The 27077-nt window shown below is 35.6% G+C and overlaps 3 protein-coding genes across 6 annotated transcripts; all 3 read right to left on the bottom strand.

The window, feature by feature from the left end:
* Nucleotides 1–99: 99 nt before the first annotated feature.
* On the bottom strand, nt 100–15905 carry LOC128166237 (serrate RNA effector molecule homolog). Of its 4 annotated transcripts, none has more exons than XM_052831263.1 (23): nt 15844–15905; nt 15119–15252; nt 14735–14890; nt 14447–14584; nt 14138–14308; nt 12978–13147; nt 12583–12700; nt 12149–12203; nt 11936–12040; nt 11453–11702; nt 9933–10096; nt 9682–9822; nt 9293–9487; nt 6004–6097; nt 5736–5809; nt 5408–5561; nt 5155–5262; nt 4482–4636; nt 4058–4244; nt 3442–3550; nt 3272–3304; nt 3064–3096; nt 100–608 (listed from the first exon to the last, which is right to left on the bottom strand). In XM_052831263.1, exons 2-23 carry the CDS (start codon nt 15244–15246, stop codon nt 536–538), a joined length of 2811 nt encoding a protein of 936 aa, XP_052687223.1. In that variant the 5' UTR covers nt 15247–15252; nt 15844–15905; the 3' UTR covers nt 100–535. The 4 variants fall into 4 exon arrangements, with proteins under 4 accessions (XP_052687223.1, XP_052687224.1, XP_052687225.1 ...); XM_052831264.1 differs by having other exon boundaries at nt 15778–15874; XM_052831265.1 differs by lacking the exon at nt 15844–15905 and adding an exon at nt 15795–15815.
* Nucleotides 15906–16164: 259 nt separating this feature from the next.
* Nucleotides 16165–22906, bottom strand: LOC128168371 (probable very-long-chain enoyl-CoA reductase art-1). Its single transcript, XM_052834629.1, has 11 exons — nt 22771–22906; nt 18591–18641; nt 18367–18418; nt 18190–18234; nt 17921–18027; nt 17688–17800; nt 17487–17592; nt 17181–17253; nt 17024–17067; nt 16645–16837; nt 16165–16513 (listed from the first exon to the last, which is right to left on the bottom strand). The coding sequence occupies exons 1-11, from the start codon at nt 22774–22776 to the stop codon at nt 16386–16388; spliced, it is 918 nt and encodes a 305-aa protein (XP_052690589.1). The 5' UTR covers nt 22777–22906; the 3' UTR covers nt 16165–16385.
* A 1837-nt stretch (nt 22907–24743) lies between these two features.
* On the bottom strand, nt 24744–26299 carry LOC128165489 (actin, cytoplasmic-like). Its single transcript, XM_052830094.1, has 2 exons — nt 26114–26299; nt 24744–25805 (listed from the first exon to the last, which is right to left on the bottom strand). Exons 1-2 carry the CDS (start codon nt 26237–26239, stop codon nt 24801–24803), a joined length of 1131 nt encoding a protein of 376 aa, XP_052686054.1. The 5' UTR covers nt 26240–26299; the 3' UTR covers nt 24744–24800.
* Nucleotides 26300–27077: the final 778 nt, after the last annotated feature.

Genomic DNA, 27077 nt, shown 5'->3' with positions numbered 1-27077 from the left:
TACATGCATGAGAAATTCTGTTAATCAGTAAAAAGTGTTCACAAGTGACATAAAATTTTAATATCATAAATTTCAAAATGAAAATTTAGAACTACCAAATATTCAAACATGATTAATTTATTCACAAGTGCCAGAAACACAAAATGAATCATTAAAACTGTGCTTTATGGTATGAGTATGGGTGATATAAAGGTCAACATAAATACATGTATTGCAATAAAATCTGACATGCACATGTACAGATATTCTTCACACTACAATTCCAAACTTTATAATCAATATTTTTTGCGGAAGTAATTGCAACCTGCACATGTTACGACGAAATTTATTAAAAATCTGTTAAAAAGCATCCACTTTTACTGACATTCCATCAAATGTTTTTAACAGAAATGCATTAGCTCCAATATTTGATAATAAAAAATGTCAGCTACATCACTATAAGACAGCTCACAACATTACTATCTACAAGTCTGGCAAACGAGTCTTTGATAATGTATGCTCCAACTATAAGGTCCCCGCCCCCTACACCGCATCCTCAGAAAATGTCGCCGTCATCCGGTGCATCCAGGTCACGATACTCGATTATTCCCCTTGGATCAGATCTGCGACTGAAAAAAAGAGAAAGAGTCGACTCTAATATTGATCGCTGAAATACAAACCGATTCATATACAATGTACCGACTAATCTAGGATATATTATAGATTGCAAACAGGAGCAATGGTAATGGTTTCTCAGTCTAGCCGCGTATCTAATCTTACTGTTATTGTTTGTCTCTGTCACCAAACAATCTACGGTGTTGATACATTGCATTATGAAAACATGCCATAACATTAAGTGTCACAATCATGAGGTAAAATCTGATCACAGGTTAAAGTTTCAATCTGATAATGCTCATCGCTCCAACATTTTGTCCACATAATATTATTTTAGAAAATTCGAATAAGTTGAAGTTTCATCAGCACTATCTTAATCGAGTATAAACAACGGGGCTTCCATTCAAATGTTTACAGAAAAGGTTTTAACTTTTACACTATGTATAAGAAGTTTATAAATGACTAAATGACTGCATAAAATGGGATTCCATGAAATTTTGATAATCTATTAGAAATTCAAATTATAACATTCTCTCTAGTTTGAATAAATTATCATACAGAATCAAAAATTACAAACCCTTAGCATAGAAATAAAATCAGAAACAATTATACACATGGGTAATGAATGCTATAGAAATTTACAACATCAATAAGTTTGGTACTATATAAAATAATTCCATGAAAATCATAAAGCCCAACTGTAAACGACAACAAATTAATAGTGAATATGAAGTTAATAATTATTAGTGGAAAAAGACAGGGAGGATGTAGAAAGACTTTTTCATATTTTGTTTTACAACACTGAAGTTTTCAAAAGTGCAAAAATGATCAGGGAAAAGCCTCTACACAACTGTAACACACTGCTCTATACAATTCTAAAAACAACAACATTCAATGTTAAAACCCAATTCTGATCATGCATCTCACTCATCATAAAGTAAAAGTAAATGTGTAAACATGTATTCCCAATATGTGTGTGTGTGTGTGTGTGTGTGGGGGGGGGGGGGGGGGGGACACGACTTGGATACCTATCAAACAGTGAACCTGTTCTTTTTATTATCTATTATTATCTCTTTTACTGAAAATCGCGGCACAGCGAGGTCTGAAAATATCAGTAGCTTTCAACACTAAACAAATGGATTATCATGAAAAAAGTCCACAGGAATTTGTTGGTTCACTTCTGTTTTATACTTTGCTTTTAGACAATTACTATTTGTATCTAGACATTAAACTCCAATTATGGTAAATTCAAAATTCAGTAAAACAACATTAATTTTGAACTACTATTTGGATGGTCTGTACAAAGTTAACAATTCTTAATCTGTCCATAAACACAGTTATAGATTTATAAAATGCTTATGCTATAAACATGTGTGGAAAAATAACATCCCAGCAACACCCCCACATGCTATTTATGTATGTGTACTAGTATCCCCTACACAACAAGGAGGTCACTAACAAGTATCAGTAGTTCATGTTAGTCTCTGTCTTTCTGCTAGACAGTCCAAAAATTTAGAAAACCTAATTAATGAAAACATTTTTAAACAGCTGCATTTATATTCAATATGGCCTATAAATGGATAATGAGTGAACACCAATAGAATAACACCCAGTCTCAACAATATGCAGTCTTTGTCATTCCCAACTTCTCTGATGTATAATTTACAACCCAGTGTGTGTTTTTAGAGGAAGAACTACCAGGTCAGACATACTAAACAGATTAAAACTTGGATTTTTATCCTTTGTATAACTGAAACCATTTTTTTTATTAGAATAAAAAATATCTTTCTTTTTCCAAGGTCTTGTTCAGGTTTTCTGGGATTAGTGAGAGGGATTAACATTAACTGTAAGTGGTGTTGTAGTTCTGAAGGAACCCTAATTGTGAGGGTTATCAACTGGCTGCATTTATAACACAGTCTGCTTACAAATGAAAACTATACAAATTACACATAGAATCGGGTTGTTATTATTTGGAATTTTAAACTGTTCACAAGATAACACACATAGCATCAATAGGAAGATCTTCAGCTAAAAACACCACATATCTCTTTACAAAAGGCTTTAAACAAAATAAGATAAGGTTTTTTTCTTTTGCTATGTGGGACATAGGTTCATGAGAAGATAATTAGAGAATTGAAGAAAAGGGTTTTATCAGCACAATTTAATTGCTTTCACAGATTATTTACACCAAGATATAAAATTTCATAAACTTATCCATCTTTTTTTTTTTTAATGTCAATATTGTATTTCATAATAGAAACTAATGCATATTCAACCTATAATATTGTTTCTCAGATTTCCAATTGCATGAAAATATCTTTAAATTTGTGAATATCAAATCTTCGATAATTTTGTAATTTTTCATTTTGCTGAATCAAATCTGATGTAATATCTGAGAAACGTGTACAGGGTAATAAGATCCAATGTCAGAAGTGAATTCTAACAAAGCTCTTAGACCGATTACTCAACTGTTTAGAATTCCGCTTCATTGCAACATTGGATCTGGAAATAAATGACCTCCATGTAATTTAACAACTAATTTGCAATGGAAGTGGTTATCAAAAGACCTTGCTAAATGCATTAAAATTAATCTGAGAAACTTCCATACAACAAAGTCTGGAAGATTTAATGTCAGAAATGAACTCTGACAAAGCTCTTTATAGACAAGTTACTCAACTGTTCAGAATTCCGCTTCATAGCATTATTGGATCTGGAAATAAATTGCCTAGTTTAACAACAGAGTAGCAATCAAAGTAAAAAAAATTGTCAAAACTAACAAGAACTTGAATCAGCAAGAAAGATTTGACTCCAAAAATTTCCCCTCCATGAGCGGAGAGTCTTGGTTACCTGAAGTGTCCTCTGTATCCTCCCCCAGATCTTCGGTAGTCACCCCGGTAGTCGTGACCTCCATACCCCCCAGGATTTGGGTAATGGTGTGGAGCATTCCCACCAGATCCTGTCAATAAATGATTTTTTATACATTAAAAAAAATTCATAACTTACTGTATATTCATAGTAACATAATTCAGAAATAATCTTAAAAAAAAAAAGTTAACAGCAAATCTCTGCATGGTCTGCATCTCTGCTCAATCTATATCATTTTTGAAAGACAACTTCTATGAAAGAAAATCAAACTTATCTGGAGAGCACTCACCTGGCCTTCTACAATATGAATTACATTTCACAGAGTTAAAGAATAAATGCACTGTACGTGACAATTGTTAAAAAAAAAGCACAATAAGGCTATGTGGATATCTACATGTACACTGTATGATAAACATCAATAAGTACAATGAAAAGTAGAATACCCTGGTAAACTAAATGCAGCACATTGACACCATTAAGTTGTTATTAACATGACATCACTTCCTTTCAAAGTATATCTACCTTCAAGATAACCTTGTTCATGTTTTTAAACAAACTTTTTTCTAAATTAGTTATGAAAGACACTGCTACTATTTACCGTAATTCCTCATTGGTGGTGCCATTGGCTGGTTGTATCCCATCATTCCCTGCTGGGGAGGGGCCTGGTAGCCAGTGTTGGGGCTGGTGAACTGCTCCCTACCAGATCCCTCCTTCTGTTTATTCTTAGGATGTTCTTGTAAAGCAGGTCGTTTAGGGTCCACCAGGTAATTATTGAAAAAGGTCACCTGCAATATACAGTATATATATAATATACAGTATATATATAGCATTATTATGCATCTTGTTTAAAAAACAACAACAACCTTTGCCAATTTTCAACCTTTCAACAATTTTTCAAAATCTTGGATTTCAAAATACTTTTAGACTTAAAACAGTGCAACTTTTTCAAACTCAAACAGAGCTTTATTTTAATGTCCTATTTAGACATCAGGTTCCTTTTTGAAATCTTTGATATTTCATACCTCAGTCCTGACTTCATCCACCTTTTCCCCATGCTTGTTAAAGATGTGCTTCCTGACAAACTCCGGGCCCTTGAATTTCTTGCCACTGATGGGACACAGCCACTTGTCTTTGGAGAGTTCCTGAGTATTCAGGGTCACAAACTTCTCCACCTCTGTGATCAGCTGTTAAAGTCAAACTCTCTCATAGCTGATAAAAAGGCTGAATGTGTGTTATACTAAACTTACTCTGAATTTGCTAGCATAAAACCAATCTCTGCCATTGAATGATGTCTAGATTTTTACCCTCTATATTACATTTATCATACATGTACCATTGCTATAAAAAAGATTAAAAACAAATCAAGATATTCCTGCATATGCCTGGCCTTTCTACTATAGCTGATGAGCATATTCAATGCACATATATACAGTAAAACTCGTTTAGTACAAACACAGACAAAGCGAAACCTCGGATATAGCAGAGTTATCTTGAGTCCCTGGTAATACTCTTAACAAATATTTGGAAATCTTTTTGATTATAACAAATTCGGATATAACAAAATTACGTATTTAGCGAACTGATTTTGAGTCCCTTAGAGATGAATAATAAAAAAGGTGAAAAATGAAAAATTGAACACTTTTAGAACGAATTTCTTCCAAGTTTGACTGTTTGTACATCTAAGTAAAGGATATGCCTCTGGATCTTTCCTGCCGAATTTGATGGAATCTTCCTCTGATAATTTTTCTACAACCTCTGTAAACTGCTTCAACTTGTTTTCTGTGTTTGTGATCCAGTCATTCACTAAAGAAATTAATACACTTAACTATTTCATGCTTAAGTTGATCAAATTTGGCAATTTTTTTTTAACCTATTAAATAATTTTAAAATAAATTCTGAAATATTTATTGTCAAACAATTTTTAATCAAGCAGCAAATTTTGACTTACCATCCTGTTGGGTAATTTTAGTTGTTGGTGGTACCCCTCGAGAATGCATGATGCCACACCTGTGTGGCATCTCATCCTCATTAGGATACTCATTAGCACTGTAATAATCAATGGAGTAAACAATCCTCAGGTATAAAATCATCCTGTCCAAAGCCTGCAACACAAAAACCAAGATACACAACTCCTGCTTCACATATACACACTAAATATATGTATAATCAGCATACTGTTACATTCATTGCAGTATAAACTCTTGCAACCCACATAATAAGGTGTACATTTCACTCATAAACTGTGTGTCATGGTTAGATTTTGTAAGGTACAATACCTTGATCATGCGCTCATCTCTCTCTACGGTCACTTCATTGTTGGATTCTTTTTCTCCTTCTTCCATCTTCTCACCTAAAATTGAAGAAGAGGGTTATCACTGCATTAGATAAACATAAAATGTGGTAAAAAGGACACATTTTGTTACAAAAGTTCATGCACAAAATTGGTTTATTTAAAAGATTTTTGAAATTACCACTCCTTCCTTCATACTCATTACAAATTTTTATCTTTACCCATCTTCTCTCATTTTTAAACACAAAACATACCAAGTAGTTCTTCCTCTTCAAAACTTCCCTCTTCCACAAGGTAATCTGTAATGTTCTTTAGTACAGGATTCTTGGATGTAAAACTAAAAGAGCCCTATAAAAGAATATAAAGAAGGATTAGACTAATTAACACTGGCTGCAAAACAAAACAAGAGGCCCATGGGCCACATCGCTCACCTGAGGAACAATAGGTATGATAAAGTCAGCTTAATGGAGTCATAATACAATCTGGACAATGTACATTAATACATGTAGATCCTGTATAAATAAAATCCATTTATCCCCCTTGGAACTCGGATAGCCCTGATTGCTGAAAATATTTACAAGAGCAGACTTTAATCACCGCTCCTGCACATACATAGGGACTCAACGTTATGCAGGCAGGGATGACCGCACACCTACGCAACTCAACATGTACCAACGTTAATGCAAGCAGAGATAACGCAAGCAGGGATGACCTCACACTTGCGTCAACAGCTCAACCTAACGCAGGGAGTGCCGCACACTTGCGCTAGAAAGGCCAGAACACCAGCAGGGATGACTATACACTAGTGCTCCGCCGCAACCACCACCAATACAAGCAGGTATGACCGCACACTTGTATTAATGCGATACATGGCAGAAATGACCGCACATTCTGTATCGTTGGTTAGAAAAACACGAAGATTAGAAAGAGCAGGGATGTCAACACCCTCAATCTCTCCGTACCTGTTTAACCCCAAACAGTCACTCATTGCAATGCAATAGACACTGTCCCTATATATGTGCCAGCCTAAAATAATTTATAGTATCTAAAAATTGGAAATCAAAAATAAACAAACTAATCCAGCCTAACCCAAAACTACTTATGCAGAACAAACTTATATACATTGAATATTTATTATTGTATAAAAATAATCATCACATTAATTGGTTAACAGTGGATGCATTAATTAAAATAATCAAGAATCAATAAATCAAGGGCAATAACCCAAAACAGTAATACAAAAAGATTCTAATGAAAAAATAGCTGCCTGCTTCAATTTTATAGTCATATCACATGTTGAGTATTGCAGTTCTCAAAAAGATCCTTTACAATTGTTTATATATGGGATATTTAGCTACATCAAACTCTGAACCTTCTTGTGAGGCCGAAGAATTGTCCTGGAGCCAAAGTCTTAACAATTATAAAGAATCATCTTGCTGATTAGTTTCTGAGAAGAAGATTTTTAAAGATTTACTCTTTATTCCTATGTAAAACTTTAACACCCCCCCCCCCCCCATGTGGCCTCACCCTACCCCCGGGGGTCATGATTTTCACAACTTTGAATCTACACTACTTGAGGATGCTTCCACACAAGTTTCAGCTTTCCTGGCTGTTTAGTTTCTGAGAAGAAGATTTTTAAAGATTTACTCTATATATTCCTATGTAAAACTTCGACCCCCCATTGTGGCCCCAACCTAACCCCAGGGGTTATGATTTTCACAACTTTGAATCTACACTACCTGAGGATGCTTCCACACAAGTTTCAGCTTTCCTGGCCGATTAGTTTCTGAGAAGAAGATTTTTAAAGATTTATTCTATATATTCCTATGTAAAACTTCGACCCCCCATTGTAGCCCCACCCTACCCCCGGGGGTCATGATTTTCACAACTTTGAATCTACACTACCTGAGGATGCTTCCACACAAGTTTCAGCTTTCCTGGCTGTTTAGTTTCTGAGAAGAAGATTTTTAAAGATTTACTCTATATATTCCTATGTAAAACTTCGACCCCCCATTGAGGCCCCACCCTACCCCGGGGGTCATGATTTTCACAACTTTGAATCTACACTACTTGAGGATGCTTCCACACAAGTTTCAGCTTTCCTGGCTGTTTAGTTTCTGAGAAGAAGATTTTTAAAGATTTACTCTATATATTCCTATGTAAAACTTCGACCCCCCATTGTGGCCCCAACCTTACCCCCGGGGGTCATGAATTTCACAACTTTGAATCTACACTACCTGAGGATGCTTCCACACAAGTTTCAGCTTTCCTGGCCGATTAGTTTCTGAGAAGAAGATTTTTAAAGATTTATTCTATATATTCCTATGTAAAACTTCGACCCCCCATTGTGGCCCCACCCTACCCCCGGGGGTCATGATTTTCACAACTTTGAATCTACACTACCTGAGGATGCTTCCACACAAGTTTCAGCTTTCCTGGCTGTTTAGTTTCTGAGAAGAAGATTTTTAAAGATTTACTCTATATATTCCTATGTAAAACTTCGACCCCCCATTGTGGCCCCAACCTAACCCCAGGGGTTATGATTTTCACAACTTTGAATCTACACTACCTGAGGATGCTTCCACACAAGTTTCAGCTTTCCTGGCTGTTTAGTTTCTGAGAAAAAGATTTTTAAAGATTTATTCTATATATTCCTATGTAAAATTTCGACCCCCCATTGTGGCCCCACCCTACACCCGGGGGTCATGATTTTCACAACTTTGAATCTACACTACCTGAGGATGCTTCCACACAAGTTTCAGCTTTCCTGGCTGTTTAGTTTCTGAGAAGAAGATTTTTAAAGATTTACTCTATATATTCCTATGTAAAACTTCGACCCCCCATTGTGGCCCCACCCTACCCCCGGGGGTCATGATTTTCACAACTTTGAATCTACACTACCTGAGGATGCTTCCACACAAGTTTCAGCTTTCCTGGCTGTTTAGTGTCTGAGAAGAAGATTTTTAAAGATTTACTCTATATATTCCTATGTAAAACTTCGACCCCCCATTGTGGCCCCACCCTACCCCCGGGGGTCATGAATTTCACAACTTTGAATCTACACTACCTGAGGATGCTTCCACACAAGTTTCAGCTTTCCTGGTTTTCTGGTTCTTGAGAAGAAGATTTTTGAAAATTTCTCGAAATTTTTCATTAATTTTTAATTATCTCCCCTTGAAAACGGGTGTGGCCCTTAATTTTCACAACTTTGAATCCCCTTTGCCTAAGGATGATTTGTGCCAAGTTTGGTTGAAATTGGCCCAGTAGTTCTTGAGAAGATGTTGAAAATGTGAAAAGTTTACGGACGGACAGACGGACAGACGGACAGACGGACAGACGGACGACAGACAAAATGTGATCAGAATAGCTCACTTGAGCTTTCAGCTCAGGTGAGCTAAAAACCATGATCCCTTAAATACATGAACATATTAAAGTTGGTTTGATATTATATAACTTTTATTATGTCAGGTTTTTATGGTTCTTGAATAAAACAGTCTTTGTGCTTTATATATGAGGATCTACAACATGCCCCTCAGCTCTGACCTCTTTAGATTTGTCCCTCTTTTCTTCCTCGGGGTCCTCCCACATTCCCCATTTGGAGTCCAAGATCTGAATGATTTTGGCTGCTTGTTTAATGTCGGCACGGACCACTTGTTTGTGAGCCGAGATTCCATTGACAGGTCGCACTCTCTGTTTGAGTTCACGATTTAATGTAGCTCCAAGTTCACAGTCCCTCAGCTGTAGAAAAAATATTCAAGTAAAAAATTGTATAGAATTGTCTCCTCTGTTCCGAGAAAATGTATCTCATAGAAAGAATCTTCACAGTTCACTTAAATATTAACATATATATCTTTATCGCTCATAGAACCAAACTGATGTTCATTGGTTTAATGCTTTCTATGTTCTGGGTGCTGAAATACAATGTTAATCACCCTGATGTTGTTCAGGTTCCAGCAAATCTCTTTGATGTTGACATCCCTCTCAAATGTCACCCAGGCTCTTCTGAAGAACCTCCTCTCAGGCTGAGGGTCCTGGAGGGCCACTCTAACAAATCCAGGATATCTCTTACACATCTGTAAGCAGTCAATTCAATAAATCAAAACAACAGCAAAGTACCATAAAAAGACTGCACTCTAAGATGATAAAAACATTTGGTTGATGTTGATTGAAGGGATTCACTCACAGCTTCCACTTCTTGCTTGGTGATTGAGGGAGCCAGATTTCTGAGGAAGATGGAGGAGGTTTTGTGAAGAGCCCTTGGTTTGGGGACAGTGTCTTTTTTGTCATTCTTGGCTTTATCCTCTGTTGTGTCCTGGTCTTTCTCTTCTCCATCTGACATATTAGCTTCTACAATGTAAATAATTTAGTCCGGATATAAACTATACATTAAACAAAACAAAAAAAATATGGGTAATGATCAGACCAGGTCTGGTAATATAGAAAACTACAGTTAACATGTCACAATAGAGCATTGACTAAGGAGCAATGTGATAGCTATTAGGCCAAAAAAAAAATATGTGTGTTTCCTATTTCATCCAATTTCAAAATAGGGTAGGTAGGTCGTTTTTTTTTTGTTTTTTTTTATTAAATGACCTTTTAAGTTTTCCCCTTTCCTAGCATATGATTTTTCTATACAATAAGAAAATGTATTTTACAGGTGGAGCAATCGTGGATAGTGACAACTGTTACAGAATTAAAGCTTTCTTAAATCTATTATAAGGTTTTAATTTGGAATGTATACAAAGATTTTATTTTCATGTAATTAGAAAATATAAATATGACAGCCACTATAAATTAACAGAGTATGATACTCATTACCACAAATATATTTTGTATTAGTTATTAGTTCTATTTTCCTGGTCAACTGACATAAAAGTAAACATTAATATCGTAACTTTAAGTGTTGAATTCAGAAACAGAGGAAATTCTGGTTGATCAGACGAGAGCCTTAGAATTAAATCTTTTCAATAATTAAAAAAAAATGAATGCATAATTAATGGTTTAAGATTAATTTTAAAATTTTCATTTGGAATTGAACTCCAGCATTTTAAAATCATATTTACAATGTGAATGATTGTTGGGCCTATTCAAATACTTACGATGTCTGCATACAGTCTCCACACCCAGAAATTAAAAAAAACAAACCTTTGCCTCTGTTTTTTTCTTGTACATCTTTATATTAATTTATAACACTTCACTGCCCTATGAAACTATTTATTGCATTGATAATTTAGCTAAAATAACCGGATAACTTTCATCCATGCTGTCAATCTGCACTTAGAAATCTTTAAAACGCTTTGATAAGTGGTGTTTTCTATTTAATTTTTACAAGCGTTTTTGAACTCTGATTTGTAAAGACTCTATTGTTTAAACCAATTACGGTTGGTGATCTGGATTTGGAATAAAAAGTGTTAGGGTCGGCGCATAAAAAATAGGGTCGGTTGGGAAACCGGAAACACACTTTTTTTTTTTTGGCCTTAGGACACTGTATTTTATGCAAGGACCTCATAATCTGCATTTTTTGTTGAAAATTTATATTCAAATCTAATGGACCCTTTCTGTGTATATTTGATTACCGGTATCTCAAAACAACAATGGTAAGTTTAATACTGTTTGAATTGGACTCTAGGACATTAATTAGCCATATATCTCAGCTTGTGTAACTGTTTCTGAAAATAAAATCCTCTATACTTCATTTCTCACCTTTTGGAGTTTCCTCCTCTTTTGCTTTTGAGGTCTCCGTTGATGAGGACACATTTTGTTCGTCTCCATCCTCAGACTTTTCTCCTTCAACTATTTCTCCAGACTCCTCCAGTCCGGGGGGAACAGGTTCAGACTCGGAGTCGCTCTCAGACTCTGACCCACTCTCGTAATCATAGCCTGTCTTATCCCTGTGTCGCTTCTTTTTCTTTGGTTTCTTTGTTTCTTTAACAGTGCTTTCTTCAGGGACAGGCTAAAAGTGAAAACTCATTATGTCAAACCCAGTGTATTTAAAGTAGAAATTACCATACATGTAAAAAAAAATATGAAATTCACCCAATATTTCCCTTTCATCTCATGATTCTAAACTTAAAAATACAATATGATTCAAAAGAAGTTGACTTATAACCCTATAAATGGAAAAAAGATCATAATTAGATGAGACCTTGTTACTACCTGTAGCATTATAAAACCACAGATACATACAGAGCTGGATTCACTTCCATTCTTGGCCTGTTGCTGCTTAGAAAACTCCTGAGCTTGTTTCATGAGCTCTTTCTGTTCACCTGATATGGGTAGTTTTAGTGGTTCCTATCATACCAAACAATTATTGAGTAATATTTTAGAGAATAGTAAAATAAATAAAATATGTGTTTATATTCTAAAAGTTATAAAGACCAAAAAGAAATCTAAGCTTACATCTGGTTTTTTGTCTGATGAAACAGATCTCTTTCTCTTTTTCTTTTCATCAGGACTACAAAATTAAAATAGAACATATACAATTATTAAATTAAGACAATATATTTAAATCTGCTCAATTTTAATCCCATTCAATTTTAAAGGTAGAAAAATACAACATTTGGTTACCTATTCAACCTTACATTTATGAGAAAACTTTAATAGCATTTGCAGTCAAAATTTGGTTACTGTATGCTTTGTGTATTATTCTTCACTGTAAATCACACGTTTCATTTTATAGCCTTTTTAATAATTAAAATGTTTCTTAGAACTCAAAATTAATGCAAAAAATAAAACATGGCACAATATTTATATCCAAGCTGACGCAAACATGATCAGTAAATAAATTTGCATAGAAGAATTCCCCAGTCTGGAGACATGCAGTGACACCTCACCTTTCCAGTGGTGCTGACTCGGAGTTATTGCGACTCCTGTTTCCATCCCGCTCCTCTTCTGTTGCCTGATCCAGAACTGTCATATCAAAATCAGTCCCTCCTTCCATCTTGATGACAGCTTAAAATTTTTCAAATTTTAACTTATAAACCAGTGTAACACCTTAAATGTTTCCCTGTATTTTGTGCTTTAAAAGCACCATCTATTAATTAATTAAAATTCATTCAAAACATGCTAAGATCTGTTTTTAATCCATTGCATAAATGATAATTACATGTGTATTCTTTAGTCTATGACTCTAAAATAATAATTATATTCTTCAGTCTATGGCAATGTTTCACATGTTTACAAAGAAATCGTATCATAATTTTTCTAAGTCCAAGTGATTCCCTCTTACCAGCATCCAGCAATTTGACAAGTTCATCAGACTTCTCGAAATCGACCCAGGTTTCCTCTATCCTTCCCGAATCCATTAGCTCCATGTAGACATTACAGCGGTGTTGGAGGGCTTTCTTCACTTCTCTGTTCCTCTTCTCGCATTCCTCTGGGTGATATTTTATCTTAAACCTAGTAATCAAAGCAAGAGAAAAATGCTTTAAATACATGTACATCCCATGATTAATCAATTTGGCCAAATATATCGAGTGCTTAATTTCTTGGGCAAAGCCACATCAGGTCAAATAATGTTGCATTTATATATTTTATTGCCATACTGAAATGGGAAACAACTCATTTTTCATTTTTAATAAAAAAAATTAATTTCAAAATCCCCTTTTAAAATCTAGCAGTAAAATTTAAAACAAAATATCTGCATTACATTTTGATATTTTGGTTAAAAAAATCTAAAGATTAATCTTTTTATCCTTTATCTTTAAATTCAGCTATCAGAATTTTTTTTCCATATCTTGAAACCATGTCCATATTAATAAACAAATGACATATTATTTTTCCTTCAAAAGAGAAAAGCTCCAAACATGAATGCTGTAAACTTCAATAATGATCATTCTGTGTAGATTATCTGCCTGTAAAAGAAATTCATGCTACACAATACAAGGATCAGCTGACAGGGAAATCACAGTATGCCTGACCAAGTTCCATAACCTGTAAGGATAGCGTAATTACCTGAGGCATCTACCCGATTCACTGGTTACCCTGCACAAGGCAGTGGTGGTTATGTCTGGCACGTAAACTTGTACAAAAGCCTAACACCCTACCCTAACACTTTCAAAATAGTAAACACTGCATTGTGCGCAGCGTATCGAAATAAAGATCGCGAAGAGTATTCTCCAAGAAGTATCGACAGCAGCTTCGTTTCCATCATTAAAAAGGAAACATGCATTGCATTTGCTAATCCTCTTCTCGTCTTGCAAATAAAATCATTCATTAATCACACACATCACACGGGGAACTTTTCACCACATTTTTTTTTCTATGTAGATAAGACATGAATGAAAAAGAAAAAAAAAATTGTCAGACTTTACATTTGTTACATCAATTAACAAATAATCTGTTGAAATTTTTTTGCAAGTTACACAGACTTGAATATATACTAGATACCATTCTTCCTCTTTGTGTGCCAAGAAGAACTCGTTAATTTGTTGTCTTTTAAACTCGTCTTTGTATTCATTATATTTTTTAATGGCATCCTGGTCACTGATATTGTCCTCTTGCTGCGACAGAAACTGTTTAAATGTCAACATTGGTGGCTGGGTGGGAAAGTCTAAGTCTCTACAATGCAAATAATTTACAATCAATAACAGGGTCTATTCATAGAAAAATTATACATTACTGTATTCCTTTGTGCATGTTCTTCGTAATGTTAATATAATGTTGCAGGAGTTTAATATCATCCATGAAGATTAATACCTTCCTCCTCCTTGTCCTGGGTTGAAATCTGCCTGTGGAGGGCCTCTCATGTCTGGTGAAGGACCCCAGCTAGGGGGTGGCTGCATGGGTGCTCCCCCATATCCCCCCATCTCATACGGAGGATATCCTTGATCATCCCTGTTAACAAAAACATTAGTTTTGGTACTTGTTGTTTGTAAAATAATATATCAGTCCATCATAATAGAAAAAATATTACTGTAATCGCTACAATAGCAAGAAAGACATAAATGATAGGTTTGTTTTCCAATCTAGCTCTAAATTACAAACCAATCATGTCTCATTCGTTTAGCGTGGGGTGGACTCATATCCCTTCGTGTGCTTGGGCTGTATCTCTCCCGTCTCCTTGCTTCATATTCTCTGTAAGGATCATGTCTTTCTCTACTTCTACTGCTCCAGGCCTCTCTAGCTCGCCCAGATGATCGACTATAGTACATGTACAACAATAATAAATGTTTTAATACTCAATTTTTTTTCATTCATGGACATTTTCAATACTGAAAAATTTATTTTTAACTTTATCAAAAAGTAGCAACACTCTCTCTTTTAAAATGGCATTGACCCAAAGAGACTGTATAAATGCACAAAATATCCATGCAGTAATAAATTTAAAAGTTATTAATTGTGTGACAAACCCATACATTGATGGCTTACCTTTCTCTGTCCCAAGATTCTCTAGGATCGCGACCTCTTCTTTCTTCTCGCCTTTCATAATCATTTCTTTCCCTTCTAAATTTTTCACGGCCTTTTCTTCTGTCATATTCATCATCACTATCTGCCATTTTTGTCTTAAATAGAAATTAAAAATCAGTGAAATTCTCTTCAATTTGAGATGTGGATTGGCATAGCCTACATCAACCATTAACTGTTGAGAGAAAATAGACAAAATACTACAATAGGTGTAAGACTGCAAGAGCTTCACTTGCAAACTGGAGCCATTAGCATTATTGATTCATGATACTAGTATATTATTGGATGACTTATCAAATTAGAAAATTCTGTCCAATATTTCATCGATTTCATTTTCTTTTTTTTGGATGGGGTGTGGGTATGAAAGCCACTAATTCTTATAATTAACAAATCAACCACAACAAACAATTTTAAAAGCATTCTTATTATTGTAAAAATGACCTACAGTGTAATAAAAACAATTTTTATTCTGATCATAATCAAAACATTCTGCGCGCAGAGCGCGAGCGCTAAAGCGCATCAACGTAGCCGACGCGTTCGGTTATAAGTATAAGTATTAGACATTTACAGATGCTTTTATTCGAATATAAACATATTATATCGGGTAACTTGAATGCAGATACCTTATCAATATTCAAACCTTGTGATGGAATATCGAGGGTATGTTTTATTAAAGAAGTAAAAATAACCTTTCGGCGTTTTCTTCACCACAATAACCGGAAGTAATACAGCAGAATTTAAAAAATCGGATTTTTCCGGATTTTATCAAATTAACTCGTACCTCATACATTTCGTAATGATTTACCCTGCACAGCATATAACTTATCTTAACAAAGATGCACATTTCTTAAAGAAAATTTATAATAAATGCATACCCTCAATCAAATTCCCACTTTGTTTTGTAATCAAATCGTTTTCCTTGTGTTCACTCATGACTGCCTTTTTCCAATCCATTTCCTCAACTTTTCATCCACATCCTTATCATTTATTTAATAACACCATAACAACAATTCTATTTCATATTGATCTTTTATTTTCTACAAGATCAGGCTATTCACAATTTTCTTGAACTATGATTATATTGATGCAATTTAAAAAAAATTAATTTGTACAACATCTTGTTGACGCTATTGTGCATTATCTTAGCACTCTCAGTTTTTCATCTACTATAACAAGTGAATGTTGATAAATTCCTCAAAGAAAAAAGTACAAATATTCATAAAATGTTTGTTTATAGAAGGAATGGTACGATGCCTCTCCTAGAACGAGGGTAATCTTTGAACTCCTTCTTGTAATTTCTGTGTTTTCCTAGTGCCCAGACAGCCATCTGGTAAAACCCACAGGTTGTGAACAATGCAGCTACAATTTAGTAAACAGAAAATTAATATTCAAAACAAAAAAATAATATATCAACCCTCTATACACATGAGAGAGAGAGAGAGAGAGAGAGAGAGAGAGAGAGAGAGAGAGAGAGAGAGAGAGAGATTTACCGGGCAAACATTGTGTCATAACACTGAAGCTGATCCAGGCGATGACCTCGTACGTGTAGTTAGGACAGGACACAAGGTTGAACAACTGGGTCAGAGGGTTGCTGTCAGGAACGGGGATTTTCCTTGTCCTTGTTCCAGCTGGTCTCATATTTCTAAAGGCAACATGGACAGAAAAGTTGCCGAGTTCTCCAATCTACAGTTTAAAATCAAAATTAATATTTGATGAATATCATATTGTTATTCATGAAAAAAATACTACATAAAAGATCCAATTTTTGATGAATACTATATTGTACTTCATGCAAAAGACAATCTTTGGTTGCAGTTTTAACTTCTATTGACAAATATAATTCTTCTCAATGAGATTCAGAAAACTTACTATAAAACCAGCCAGGCCACCAAAAATTTGTTTATCTCCAAATGCTATAAAGAGAAAGAATTTCATAAACTGGTATGAACCATACACAATAAGTCAAACATCTCCATAGAGAGCAAACAAAACACCCTAAAATATTTTTCAGTGACCAAAAACTTACTTGGAACTGTATACAATGGATGATTGATGAAGTAAGAGATGAATGCTGCAAATCCCCAATAGTAGGAACAATTCTATGAGGAAAAAGTAAAAAAAAAAATACAGAATCTATACATCATAAACCTATATGTAGTAAACATGTTGCATAGAATCTCATAGACATAAGAATGTTCTGGGGTAAAATCTAATTTCATTGTTCAAGTAATCTGTATACAGTACAGATATATTCTGGTACTAGTTATTATTATGGGTAAAAATCAGTCAATCTGTCTTTGGTATACATGCAGTCAAGGGACATAATTATTACCTTGAATAAATTTGAAATGGGCATGGTGGCATTAGAAAATCTGTGGATAAATACTGTTTCTAGGAGCCTCTTGATATAGTGGAAGGAGAAACAAGCACAGGCAATGCTAAAATATAAAGAATGATTGTCAGGCATTGTATTCATTCTGAACAGGCAATGATGTAGTGTTAATAATACACAGTAACCAATCTATAAACTTACTTGACCACCTGGGCTCTTGGTTCAGATGCTGCAGCTGCGCCATAGATAATGGCTGGCCTGGTGTAAAAGACCAAATAAATGGCCAAAGGACCTGCATACTCCGATAGAAACACCTGAAAAGAAGGAAACACACACAGTTACACTGTGTACCGAAGACAAATTTCATCATCTGATTTCAATTCAACTGATTAATGTTATTGGTTATTATTAACATTACAAGATGCAATACTTACGGTAGTCCAACCAATTTGTGGACCAAGATCTTTGAAGTACAGAGTGCCCTTTTTCCCTGATAATCCTAGACTGCCCAATGTCTCATCATCTTTTAAAGCCTTTCCCTCTAAAATTTAATTAAATAATAATTGACCCGTAATGAAGACTGCAAATTGCATTTATTAAAATTTTCACAATTGTGAAATATTTTGATATCCATCTTATTCATTTTATAAAAAGATTGAGCAAAAAGATTGATATTCTCCCACAATTTGATGCACATACATACTTGGATCAACTTTGAAAGCTTGTCTGGTTATGTAATACTTTGGATCTGTTAAAAACAAGTCAAAAATTAAATAAACATTAAAACAAATACAACAAATAGCATAGCAATTAAATAGTACTTGGGAAATGCCAAATACTGCTTGTAAAATCACACATCTTATCAAGTTCATGTACATACTTTTCTTTTGATATTCCTTTTTTACATCTAAGATTGTTGATTTAGATGTCACCTAAAAATAGAAAATTATATACATTTAGATAATTAAATGTACTTATTGCAAACAAACTTTTATCATGTATTTCTTTATTCTTCATAAACTACACTAATCAAGACTATTAATCATTTATATATATACATGTATATAAAAAAACCATGCAGAGAATGGACTCATATAAACTTACATTGGTGACTGTGGCTAAAGTCTTGCCAGACTTGGCATGGAGGACTGCAATCTGAAAAACCAGTGTAAATGCTTTGTGAGGGTAATGTCACATGATTCCGTGATGAAATATTTGTTTTACAACCCCAATAATTACACAAGTTCAAAAGAGCGAAAGTCCTTGAGAAATGACGAAATTGGAATTGAATTTCCTGGTATTAAATATGCACATCTACAAATTGTGTCTTAAATACATACAAAATTTCACTAAATACCATGCAGCGGTTAAAGAGGAGTTGTGCCAACAAAAGAACAGAACTGACGGACTGACTGACAGACCAGTCAAAAACAACGAAGCTGCAAGGGGTGTAACAAGTCTTTATCAATGATGAACAAAATTTGATCATCGTGTGATGGGCAAAATAGTGGTACCATATAGGAGTTTGACCACTAAAGAGAATACCGGTAAATACCACTAAGCATGGTATGCACCAATTTTTGCTAGACCACACCAATGACTTAACAAGAGGCCCAGGGGCCACATCGCTCACCTGAACAACAATTGCCTTAATTCTGATCAAATTAGCATTACAGTATCAAAATATCTTGACAACTAAGTACAGTAGATCTTGCTAAATAAAATTGAAAATCTGCAAATTTTTATCCACCTCTTTTTTTTTGGTAAATACCAAGCCCCTTTTGTTGTTGTACCTGTAAGAAGATTTTTCTCTATCCTAATATACCCCCACCCCCCATTTTGTGGCCCCAATTTTCTCTAGGGAATCATGGTTTCATCAAACTTAAATCTGCATAACCTGTGCTTTCACACTAAGTATTGAGTTTTCGACTAATAACTTTTCCAGAATATTTTTTAAGATTTACTCTATTCATTCCTATGTAAAAATTCAAACCGCCATCATGGCCCCGCCCTACCACTAGGGACTGTGATTTTGCAAACTTGAATTTACACTACCCAAGGATGCCTCTACACAAGTTTAAGCTTTTCTGGCCAAATAGTCTTTAAAAAGAAGATTTTTAAAGATTTTCTCTATATATTCCTATGTAAAAATTTATCCCCCATTGTGGCCTCACCCTACCCCTGGACTATTATTTAAACAAACTTGAATCTATATGATTTTGGGATGCTTCCACTCAAATTTGGGCTTTCCTGGCCTAATAGATTTGAGAAGAAGATTTTTAAAGATTTTCTCTATATATAAAAATTTATCCCCCATTGTGACCCCGCCCTACCCCCAGGGACCATGATTTGAACAAACTTGAATCTACATTATCTGAGGATGGTTACACACCAATTTGAGCTTTCTTGGCCAAATAGTTATTATAAGAATTTTTTTTTAAAGATTTTCTCTATATATTCCTGTATAAAGTGTATCCCCCAATTGTGGCCCCACCCTACCCCGAGGGACCATGATTTTACCAAAATTGAATCTACACTACCTGAGGATGCTTCCACTCAAATTTGAGCTTTACTGGCCTACTAGTTTTTGAGAAGAAGATTTTTAAAGATTTTCTCTATATATTCCTATGTTAAACTTGATCCCCCAATTGTGGCCCCACCCTACCGCTGGGGACCATGATTTGAACAAACTTGAATCTACACTATCTGGGGATGCTTCCACTCAAATTTGAGCTTTCCTGGCCTAATAGTTTTTGAGAAGAAGATTTTTAAAGATTTTCTCTATATATTCCTATGTAAAACTTGACCCCCCCCCCCCCCCCTTGTGGCCCCATCCTACCCCCAGGGACTATGATTTGAACAAACTTGAATCTACACTATCTGAGGATGCTCGCGTTTTAATTTTAGCTTTCCTGGCCTAATAGTTTTTGAGAAGAAGATTTTTAAAGATTTTCTCTATATATTCCTATGTAAAACTTGATCCCCCCATCGTGGCCCCGCCCTACCCCCAGGGACTATGATTTGAACAAACTTGAATCTACACTACCTGAGGATGCTTCCATTTTGATTTTAGCTTTTCTGACCTAATAGTTTTTGAGAAGAAGATTTTTAAAGAATTTCTCTATATATTCCTATGTAAAACTTGATCCCCCTCTTGTGGCCCCTCCCTACCCCGGGGACCATGATTTGCACAAACTTGAATCTACACTACCTGAGGATGCCTCCACACAAGTTTAAGCTTTTCAGGCCAATTAGTTTTTGAGAAGAAGATTTTTGAAAAATACCAACAAATTTTCAATAATTCTCAATTATCTCCCCTTTAAAGAGGGCGTGGCCCTTCATTTGAACAAACTTGAATCCCCTTCACCTAGTGGTGCTTTGTGTCAAATTTGGTTGAAATCTGCCCAGTGGTTCTTGAGAAGAAGATGAAAATGTGAAAAGTTTACAACAATGACGACGACAACAACAACGACTACGACAACGACAGACAACGGACAAATTGTTATAAAGAAAAGCTCACTTGAGCCTTTGGCTCAGGTGAGCTAAAAATCAGTGCATTTGAAGTCTCAGCAACACTCTTCTAATTTAATAACCATTTCACTTTAATTCAATCAAAATGCAAGTAATATACAAAGAATTTCTGCAGCTATTACATGTAGAGTACCGATCAGACCCAACCTAAACCAGAGCAGACCCCAACTCATCCCCGGGTTTATTTTTGGGGTTTACTTGGTGGGTCTGCTTTTTGAAAATGTGTTCACTTGGGGCTTACTTTTGGTCCACTCAGGGTTTACTTTGGATTTACTTGGGGTTTGCTTTTGGGGTCCACTGTACACACTGAAGTATGAAGCGGACCTGACTAACCATCTTACTGTCTGTAATTCCTGCCCCTTGTTAATTCCAAATATACATGTAGCGTCTGCTTTCAGGGGTATACTTCTGATCGGGGTTTACTCTCTCTGTCCACTCTGGGTCCACTCTAGTAAACCCAGAGTAAACTCCGAAAGTAAACCAAAGTTTTAGTTTGGGTTTACTTTCTGTTAGGTTGGGTCTGATAAGTATTGTAAACAGGTTGGGCACCGACCCCCGTTTGGTGGTTGGAGTCCCATTTGGTGGTTAAATGCCTAAACAGTATACCTATTTTACCTACCAAATGGTAGGTAATGGCATTTTTCGTTCAACTGGGATTACGTTTTTCTGGAGAAAAGGCGCATCACGTTTTTTACCGGGCATGTACTCCAACATGTTTGCTTCATGATTAAACATTCGTTTTCCATTTGCTCGGATGATAGAAATTGAAATTAAACAGTTCAAGGAATGAGGCTATGACGTACTTTGATTAAAATCGATCTTTTAGAAGACATAAACACTTTGTTTATATGCGACTTAAGGGGAGCATTTCATTTCAGCCTTTTTTTAAACACATGTGCGGAAAAATCGACACATAAAATTTTTTAAACAAATGTTTAATAATGAAGCAAACATGTCAGAGTACTTGCCCCAGTAATAAACGTGATGCGTCTTTTCTCCAGAAAAACGTAATCCCAGTTGAACGAAAAATGAGTCCCATATGGTAGGTAAAATAGGTATACCGTTTAGGCATTTAACCACCAAATGGGACTCCAACCACCAAACGGGGGTTGGTGCCCAACCTGGTAATGTGAGGTCTAAACTTTATTGGTTATTAAAGCACCTTGCGCAATAAGTACGTTAGTCCGAAATATCTGACGTTTTTCTGGCTTTTTTAACGATTTTGATATTTACTTGCCAGGAAAACGTCAGAACCGGCGCCATTACGAAAACTGGAAATTTCGCAGCCAACTGGAGGCGGCATTCTCGGCCCGATTTTAAATACTTGCAAATCGTAACTCACAACTTAACAATAAAAAAATGACTTTACTACTACTATCAGTTGGAGGCGGCGAAATTTCCAGTTTTCGTAATGGCGCCGGTTCTGACGTTTTCCTAGCAAGTAAATATCAAAATCGTTAAAAAAGCCAGAAAAACGTCAGATATTTCGGACTATAAGTACGTATGTGAAACATGGAAGGGTCGTGATCCGACAAAATATAAACATCCTGTATCTTCTTAGGCCAAGTCATGTCCTGATTTGGGCAAAGGAACACTATTTTCACAGAGAGGATTAGTGTGCATTTTACATGTTTTACGAAGGCGTTTAAAGCGTATCCAAGGATGATAATCTTCTGAAGTTGTATCATCGACAGTAGCTTTAAAAGCATTAAGGAGTGATGGCAAACTTTATATTTGAATAAATCTACTATACCTCCATTTCTGTACAAGTTTTGTCTTCTGTCAAACTGATCCTCCTTAAATCCTGGTCAGCAAAGACACCGGCAGAAACTGTGGGACGCTCGTTTGTTTCGACTTTGCCCAACAGAAAGAAATTATGAGTATTCCGATCCCGATACTTTTACCTACACCGATTAATTAAACAAAAATAAGAAACATCAGGAAAATTTCAAATATGATTAGAATCGCGATTTTTGATTGGCAAGCTAAAGACCAAAGTCAACAAAAAGCGATTACAATTTGATTTTCGATGGAAAGTTTTCAGTTAAAGTTTCTTTTAGGATGACGATCACCAAGATCACCTTGCACTTGACGTTTTTTCTCATTGGTTAGATAATTTTACTCAAGCTTATTTTTCAATAGTATAATAATCTAAATTTCCTTTACTGTCATAGGAATTACACTATAATTTAATACGTGAATACGTGAATCGAACTAGCAACCTTATAATTTGTATTTATTTATAACTAATTGTAATTAATATCATAAGATTTCAAAAACTTTTCGGTGTTTGGAGATGCTTTTATTGTATCACATATCGTATACCAAGTGAAACAGTTTGTGTTTATTCGCGAAAATTACGCGTTTTTTTCATTGCGAAAGTTTTGCGTTTATTCGCGATACATTTATTCTTTAGCTGTGAAAATAAGCTCAATTAATAGGCTTAAAATTCCGTATAATTTTACGTACTACAATAACGATAATGCGGGAAATTTATTCATGTAAAAATAGTAAACAGTAAAAATGTTTAAAAATTAAGAATTACATCAACTTTTAATCTTCGTCTGCATGGCCAAGCTGCCTCATATGTGGCGTGGGTTTTGGGTCAAGGTCATACTGGATATGATGGTCCTAGAGCAAGCAGTCTGACTAAATTAAGCTAGCCCGGTCCTATTACTTCACTTAGAAGGACAGTCAGACTGCTGCAGATGGCTTCAGTCATGCGCATTGCATCGAGAAAGATTCACTTTAGAACCATTTTAACAAAAGCTTGGACTTTGGGTAGTTGTCTTAAACAACAATGTGACGTTGGCCTATCTATTTCATTGTCAGCCACTCAGCCATGGCTCTCTGAAATCAACAAGATTTGTCTTGCTTTTGAGCTAAGACTACGCAATCAGTGCATATTTCGCTTGAAACAGCGTCATTTATAACTTGTTTTGACGCAAAGATCAGATAGCTACGTCCTACTGAAAGTCCAAGGTCTTGTTAAAATGGTTCTATGTGTGCAAAGGAGTTTAAAGAAATATTCAGAGTTTAACCTTATAATCGTGAACAGCATTTTTTGAAAGGGTTGGATACTCTTTCACATAAAGGTAATGCAGAAGGATATACTAAGGATCACTATATAATCAAACTACTTAGTATATATAGTGTATATCTACCGAGTATGATTCCTTCTATTTTTTACGGTAACTTCATATAGCTCTATTTAAACAGACAGGACTGAAATTTATACGCCCCGTTTATCGATTGGTCGAGACCTAAAGCGACTGAAACTGACAGACAGGATTGAAATATACACGCCCTGTTTATCGATTGGTCGAAACCTACAGCGAACTAAGAAAAATCACGAACTGCACGAAATAATCATGATGGTGTCAGACTAAAATTCCCATAAAGACGATTTGGCTTTTTCTTTTAGCTAAAGTAGTGATGAAAATTAACAGTAATTTAGTTAATTTTAATTACTTTTTAAAATCAATGTATAAAATGTTAAAAGAACTGTGTAAATAATGATATAAACAATATAAGGTTGAGATCATTGCAGAAAAAAAATATATTTATTAACCCAACAACGCGGGTTATGTATTTTTTCTGCAATGGCTGACGCCATCTTCATATCCCGCATGACTCACTAAAGAAAGCATTTTAATGTTTAAATATTGAGTGCATGATGCAGGATTAAGTGTAAGAAAAGATTATGATAAGAAACAAAAGTTTAAAACTATTATACAAAATTTAATCAATTAAAAACCTATAACAAATTATTAAAAATAAGTATTAAAAACATTTCCTATGAACAATGGATGGGCCGGATTCGTCGTACTCCTGTTTGCTGATCCACATCTGTTGGAAGGTGGAGAGAGAAGCAAGGATGGAACCACCGATCCAGACAGAGTATTTCCTCTCTGGTGGGGCAATGATCTTGATTTTCATTGTACTAGGAGCTAAAGCTGTGATTTCTTTCTGCATACGGTCAGCAATGCCAGGGTACATAGTGGAACCACCAGATAATACGGTGTTAGCGTACAAGTCTTTACGGATATCAACATCACATTTCATGATACTGTTATATGTGGTTTCATGGATACCAGAAGATTCCATTCCAAGGAAGGATGGCTGGAACATGGCCTCTGGACACCGGAATCGCTCGTTGCCAATGGTGATGACCTGACCGTCGGGGAGTTCATAGCTCTTTTCCAAGGAAGATGACGAGGCAGCGGTCTGCATTTCATTTTCAAAGTCCAAAGCAACATAACACAGTTTCTCCTTGATGTCTCTGACGATTTCTCTCTCGGCTGTGGTGGTGAACGAGTAGCCACGTTCTGTAAGGATTTTCATGAGGTAATCGGTCAGATCACGTCCAGCGAGATCCAATCTCATGATGGCGTGGGGAAGGGCGTAACCCTCGTAGATGGGGACTGTGTGAGACACACCATCTCCGGAGTCGAGTACGATACCGGTAGTACGACCGGAAGCGTACAGGGACAGTACGGCCTGGATGGCGACGTACATGGCGGGAGAGTTGAAGGTTTCAAACATGATCTGTGTCATCTTTTCTCTGTTGGCCTTGGGGTTGAGTGGGGCCTCGGTCAGGAGGACGGGGTGTTCCTCTGGGGCCACACGGAGTTCATTGTAGAAGGTGTGATGCCAGATTTTCTCCATGTCATCCCAGTTGGTGACGATGCCGTGTTCAATGGGGTACTTGAGGGTGAGGATACCTCTTTTGCTCTGGGCCTCGTCTCCTACATAGCTGTCCTTCTGTCCCATACCAACCATCACACCCTAAATCCATTAGAAACAATAATCAATATTTTGGATGTTTTTGTAAAAATCTGGACCTAACAGAATCATTTCTGAAAACTTGATCAGCCTAAATCAATCTTTAAATCTTTAAATGTCTAATATACATTATGCCCTTGAACTTTTTTTTAACTTAAAACTTCTTGAAATTGTCGACAGTGATAGAATCCGTATTTATAATAACGTTGACTAAATAGAAGAAAAAGTCCCTCAGCTACAATCCCAACTGATAATATGTTAAAGCCACTCGAGATCTTGCCCAACCCAACTTCAAAAATCTAGTTCTTTACCTGATGTCTGGGGCGTCCGACAATGGAGGGGAACACAGCTCTGGGAGCATCGTCTCCGGCAAATCCGGCCTTACACATTCCGGATCCATTATCAATAACTAAAGCTGCTACATCTTCATCCTCCATTTTTCCAAAAAATAAAAAAATGCACCTATTCCCGTGTGGTATTAGGTATATGGCAGAGAGAAATTGAAGGTGACCTAACGCGTGTCCTTTTTATATGCGGTCTTCCCAACCCTAGCGCAGAACTATTACCTTATATGGCAACGTTACGTGAAATGCATATTAGATTCGGCAAATATTAAAATTACTTCGCAGTGTTGTTTTTTTAATTAATGAAGTGCGTATGCTATATAATTTATGCTTTACAACTTGACCGATTAAAAAACCCCAATATCTTGTGGCACCACTGCTCAGAGAGAGAGAGAGAGAGAGAGAGAGAGAGAGAGAGAGAGAGAGAGAGAGAGAGAGAGAGAGAGAGAGAGATGTACAATCTTATATAACCACAAGTCGTTTTATGAATTAGAATTTTTCTCCTATCCATCAACATAGATTGTTACTGTACTTAGCTCTATAGTATAACGAAGCGTCAGTAGTTAGCCACTTTTGTACGAAAGTTTTTTCTTCTAAATCAACATTTGTACAAATAAATGTATTTTCCCCACTCAGACATAAAAATCAAGTAAATGTTAATAAATGAAGAGGATTTCATTTCGTAATGCATTTTTTTAATCTGGTGTATAAAAAACAACGTCTGAGCAATCCTTCTGTGGTTTATGCACAAATCGGCAAATACCGAGACAAACATGCGTAGGTGAGTTGATAAAATGAGGATAAGTCTCAACCAAAAAATGCATCAAACATATTATCATGCTTATGGCTGATTGATGAAATCCTTGTAATTAGAACTTATTAGTCATTCTCATTTTTTGACTCCATTTTGTATTATCACTGTCGCCCAAGT

The sequence above is a fragment of the Crassostrea angulata genome, chromosome 10, assembly GCF_025612915.1.
Source record: "Crassostrea angulata isolate pt1a10 chromosome 10, ASM2561291v2, whole genome shotgun sequence".
Taxonomy (NCBI): domain Eukaryota; kingdom Metazoa; phylum Mollusca; class Bivalvia; order Ostreida; family Ostreidae; genus Magallana; species Magallana angulata.
This window is presented reverse-complemented; position numbering and strand designations above follow the sequence as displayed.

Coding starts and splice junctions, on each gene's coding strand:
- LOC128166237 (XM_052831263.1), bottom strand. CDS start 15,246: ATGGCAGATAGTGATGATGAATATGACAGAAGAAAAGGCCGTGAAAAA. Junction 12,701..12,977: donor TGTCAAATTGCTGGATGCTG/GTAAGAGGGAAT, acceptor AAAAATTTTAAG/CTGTCATCAAGATGGAAGGA. Junction 9,488..9,681: donor GGAACCTGAACAACATCAGG/GTGATTAACATT, acceptor TTTTTTCTACAG/CTGAGGGACTGTGAACTTGG.
- LOC128168371 (XM_052834629.1), bottom strand. Junction 18,419..18,590: donor CTTTAGCCACAGTCACCAAT/GTAAGTTTATAT, acceptor TTCTATTTTTAG/GTGACATCTAAATCAACAAT. Junction 17,254..17,486: donor CCATTTCAAATTTATTCAAG/GTAATAATTATG, acceptor TTTTCCTCATAG/AATTGTTCCTACTATTGGGG.
- LOC128165489 (XM_052830094.1), bottom strand. CDS start 26,239: ATGGAGGATGAAGATGTAGCAGCTTTAGTTATTGATAATGGATCCGGA. Junction 25,806..26,113: donor TCGGACGCCCCAGACATCAG/GTAAAGAACTAG, acceptor TAATGGATTTAG/GGTGTGATGGTTGGTATGGG.